At 49.4% G+C, this 5,108-nt stretch overlaps 1 protein-coding gene across 1 annotated transcript in view; it reads right to left on the bottom strand.

Moving 5' to 3' along the window:
* LOC132446766 (disintegrin and metalloproteinase domain-containing protein 12-like) overlaps window positions 1-1,806 on the bottom strand; it is an 18,778-nt gene extending 16,972 nt beyond the window's left edge. Inside the window, exon 1 of the mRNA XM_060037220.1 lies at window positions 1,789-1,806. Coding sequence (XP_059893203.1) covers window positions 1,789-1,806 — 18 coding nt within the window. The remainder of the gene's footprint in view (window positions 1-1,788) is intronic.
* Window positions 1,807-5,108: the final 3,302 nt, after the last annotated feature.

Below are 5,108 nucleotides of genomic sequence, written 5' to 3'. Positions count from 1 at the left end.
CCACCACCACTACACCACCACCACTACATCACCCCCCACTACACCACCACCACTACACCACCACCACTACACCACCACCACTACACCACCCCACCACTACACCACCACCACCCACCACTACCACCACCACTACACCACCACCACTACACCACCCACTACACCACCATCACTACACCACCCACACCACCCCCACTACACCACCACCACTACACCACCACCACTACACCACCACCACACCACCACCACTACACCACCCCCACTACACCACCACCACTACACCACCACACTACACCACCACCACTACACCACCATCACTACACCACCATCACTACACCACCATCACTACATCACCCCCACTACACCACCACCACTACACCACCACCACTACACCACCACCACTACACCACCACCACTACACCACCACACTACACCACCACCCACACTACACCACCACCACTACACCACCACCACTACACCACCACCACTACACCACCACCACTACACCACCCCCACTACACCACCACCACTACACCACCATCACTACACCACCACCACTACACCACCACCACTACACCACCACCACTACACCACCACCACTACATCACCCCCACTACACCACCACCACCACTACACCACCCCCACTACACCACCATCACTACACCACCACCACTACACCACCACCACTACACCACCACCACTACACCACCACCACTACACCACCACCACTACACCACCACCACTACACCACTACACCACCATCACTACACCACCACCACTACACCACCACCACTACACCACCATCACTACACCACCACCACTACACCACCATCACTACACCACTACACCACCACCACTACACCACCACCACCACTACACCACCACCACTACACCACCACCACTACACCACCACCACTACACCACCACCACCACTACACCACCACCACTACACCACCACCACTACACCACCACCACTACACCACCACCACTACACCACCATCACTACACCACCACCACTACACCACCACCATTATACCACCATCACTACACCACCACCACTACACCACCACCACTACACCACCACCACCACTACACCACCATCACTACACCACCACCACTACACCACCACCACTACACCACCACCACTACACCACCATCACTACACCACCACCACTACACCACCACCACTACACCACCCCCACTACACCACCACCACTACACCACCATCACTACACCACCCCCACTACACCACCACCACTACACCACCATCACTACACCACCATCACTACACCACCACCACTACACCACCACCACCACTACACCATCACTACACCACCACCACTACACCACCACCACTACACCACCACCACTACACCACCACCACTACACCACCATCACTACACCACCATCACTACACCACCACTACACCACCACTACACCACCATCACTACACCACCACCACTACACCACCATCACTACACCACCCCACTACACCACCATCACTACACCACCACCACCACCACTACACCACCACCATCACTACACCACCAACACTACACCACCATCACCAGCCAAAATCCCCTAACCCTCCTACATCATTACCATCGCCCACCAACACCTAAGACTCCCCAACACAACAACCACCCACACCCAACACCGCCCGGCTGGGTGGGGGTGGTGTCCATTTGGTTTTGGGTCCCTCCCTGTAAGCATTCCCACTAGCATTCCCACTAGCACTCCCACTAGCATTCCCACTAGTATTGTCACTAGCATTCCCACTAGCATTCCCACTAGCATCGCCACTAGCATTGCCACTAGCATTCCTAGCATGCCTTTGTTCCCCCAGACCCTCGGCGATTAACGCAATTGTTTTATTAAAAAAAAAAAAACAGATGACATCGCCCCTCCCCCCCCCCCCTGTGTGTGTACACCTGAACCCCTCCACTTCCTGTATCACAAAAAAAAATAAAAAATTCAGCAGTAGCCTGACTGCTATGTTCAAATGACATTTGTTCAAAGCAGTCGTTTAATTGCACTATAGGCTCTTTTTTTGTATCGTCCTGTTTTGATCAGTATATGCCAATGTTGTTATCAATAAAAAATCATTTGCACAAGGCAAGCCGATGCACTTCACCATGTTGATAAGAGAATTAAAATGAGAAGAATTATGGGACAAAAAAATCAAGGGATATTTAGCATAGAAAAATAATTTGCGATTAATCGTGAGTTAACTATGACATTAATGCGATTAATCACGATTAAATATTTTAATCGCTTGACAGCTCTAGATGCTGATGGTGATATAATGGAACGTTCAACCGTTTCATCTCTATTGTCTGTATGTCTGTCAAAATGTGTCTGCACATAAACTGTATGTTTATGTTTTTTATTTTACAATCAATATTGCCAAGTGATCATTGACGCACAAGGTCTTTGTTTGTGATGCATCGGTGCCGACACACAAACACAAACACCTCCACTCGGTGGTGCGCGCAGACGTAAAAAAATAAATAAAAATCTGCGTCCAACCCTAAAGCGCCCCTCGACCCCTGCAGACGGACGCTAACCTCTGACCCCTCCTCCGCCCCCCCAGGTACCCAGCGGGGGTGGTGGGCGTGGCCCCCGGCGGCATGCCCGGGGCCCTGGAGGGCATGGTGCCCGGGGGGCTGCCGATCGCCCACAGCCTGCCCTCCGGCACCCACCCGTCCCAGGCGCCGTCGCCCAACCAGCCCACCAAACACGGCGAGACGCGGGAGCACCTCACCGAGCAATAGCCCCGCCCCCTGACCTCCCCCCCCCCCCCCCCCCTCCTCCACCCCCCCCCCCCACCCTCCCTCCCTTCCTGAAACAACGACGGACATCGACGGCGTTGTCGAACCCGATTCCGGAAGCGGTCCGACGCTTTGGAAGCGGAACGCCGGAGTCAGAAGCCCCCAATCCCCCCCGCACCCCAGGGGTCAAGACTTGAGACACGCGCGCACCTTCTCCTCCGCACACGCCACCAGCCGGAGGGGGGGGGGGGATGGGCGCAAAGTTTATACTTTGACCCTTTCTTTTTTTGTGGAGTTTTTTCCTTTAGTTTCTATCTGTCGTCGTCTCTTTGGACTTTGGGTGTCAGACTCCGTGTTTCGTTTTAGTTTGTTCTGTTTTCTTTGGGACCTGCCGGTCGCTCTGGAAGATCGCTCCGGTGTTTTTTCTTTTTTGCTTTTGTCAAAGCGATTCTGGAGACTTGCGAAAGCCGCGCATTGATGGAGATCTACACACACACACACACACACACACACACACACACACACACACACACACACACACACACACACACACACACACACACACACACACACACACACACACACACACACACACACACACACACACACACACACACACACACACACACACACCTCTTCCTCTACATCTAGGACTGCACCGCAAAGCTTCTGAGAAAGAGGAAATACAAACTGTTGCATTTTGTGCTACTGGACTTCAGCCAAACACATACACACACACTCTCTCACATTCACACACACACACACACACACACACACACACCTCAAAACCTGCCCCTGCCAAGTTACCACTCATACAAAACACACACACATACCCACACGCTCTTTTCCTTTATAATTTTTGTTCTTACTGCCTCCCCACTAAATCTGTTTCCGTATTGTCGCCTTTTCTCGTTTCCTTTGAGCTTTCGTTTGACAGGAGCAATTGAGACCCGGAATAGATTTTGAACATGTATGCGCGTACCCAAATATATATTTATCATTCCTTCATCAAATTCAAACAAAGGAAAAGGCTAGATCTCTTTCCATTAATGGTAATCTCAAGAGCGCGTTTTAACCCTTTCCTAAGATGGAGTTTCAATTGCCGAGATAGTTTGCTGTTCTGGGGGATATTACGTTTATAACAGCGGTTATGAATAATATCAAAATGATTATTGAAAGCTCTGCATATTACCCAGCACTAAAACAGACAAAGAAATATATAGATAAATATATATTTACCTGCTAGGTACTACCGGACTATTTGTGATTTCTTTTTTTCGTTGAGTTTGATACCAAGTAGTTACTTGTATGTTGTTTTTGTTGATGAAGTGTACGTCACAAATGATGCGAAAACGCGAAGGACCGCTCTTCTACGCCCTTCTTAACGTGGAGGCTGTTCCCCATGTCAACATAATGACGACCAGCAGGTGGCGCCACATCTCACCCTTTGTTGACCGCAATCATTACGAAATTATTTTCTTTCCCCCCTCCCAAGGGCTCCCAAGAGACTCGGTTCTCGCGTTGGACTGCTCCGCAGGCAGGAAAGGGTTAAACAAATAAACTCCATTCCTTAATGACTCAGGAAACACTTTTTTGCGAATTCTACTTTTTTTTTCTTGATCTCCAAAAGTTATGTTTTGTGGAGAAAAAAAAAAGAATGACTTATGAGTAGTATGGCTATTTCTCTCCCCTCTTCTTCATTGTGGTATTTTTATATACAAGACATACGACACATCCTATGTTTTGGTGTTGAAAGAGTTTTAAAGAGTCCTGTTAGATTTGTATTGCCTAGTTAAATGTACCTATAACCATAGTCCTATGTGGTCCACTCTTTTCTATTATTCAATTTTGCTTCTATTGAAGGCCAGGTTCATTGGGGCCATCCAGTACTCGGAGAGCAATAGCAGAAACTCATACGTAGTGTCGAGACGATAGAAGAGGCAGCCAGCAGTATGGTTTACTTTTTTTTTGTTTCTTTTTTTTAGTGTGAGTGTTTGTATTCGTTTCTTGTACAAGGTGAACATTAAGCATTCAGTGCAGTTCAAATAAAATACTCAAACATGAGGAATAAAACGGTTTGTCTGTCTCCTCCAGTAGGGCCGAGCTCTCTGAGTGGCCAACGACGTGCGTCGCAACGTAGGTCGCATTGGTCGCGACGTAGGTCGCATTGGTCGCTGTGTTGGTCGCTCGTCTGGCTGCTTTCAGTCGCTGTGGTCACTGGCTGGCTCGCTCAAAGTCTACATGATCAGTTGATTTGCATGTTATTAACGGTTTTTTTGCGACAGTTGAAGTACCAGAAAGCCATGCTCTCTGGCGAAAGCTACCTACAGCTCTTTATTG

This window comes from Gadus macrocephalus, chromosome 18, assembly GCF_031168955.1.
Source record: "Gadus macrocephalus chromosome 18, ASM3116895v1".
In the NCBI taxonomy this organism is placed as follows: domain Eukaryota; kingdom Metazoa; phylum Chordata; class Actinopteri; order Gadiformes; family Gadidae; genus Gadus; species Gadus macrocephalus.
This window is presented reverse-complemented; position numbering and strand designations above follow the sequence as displayed.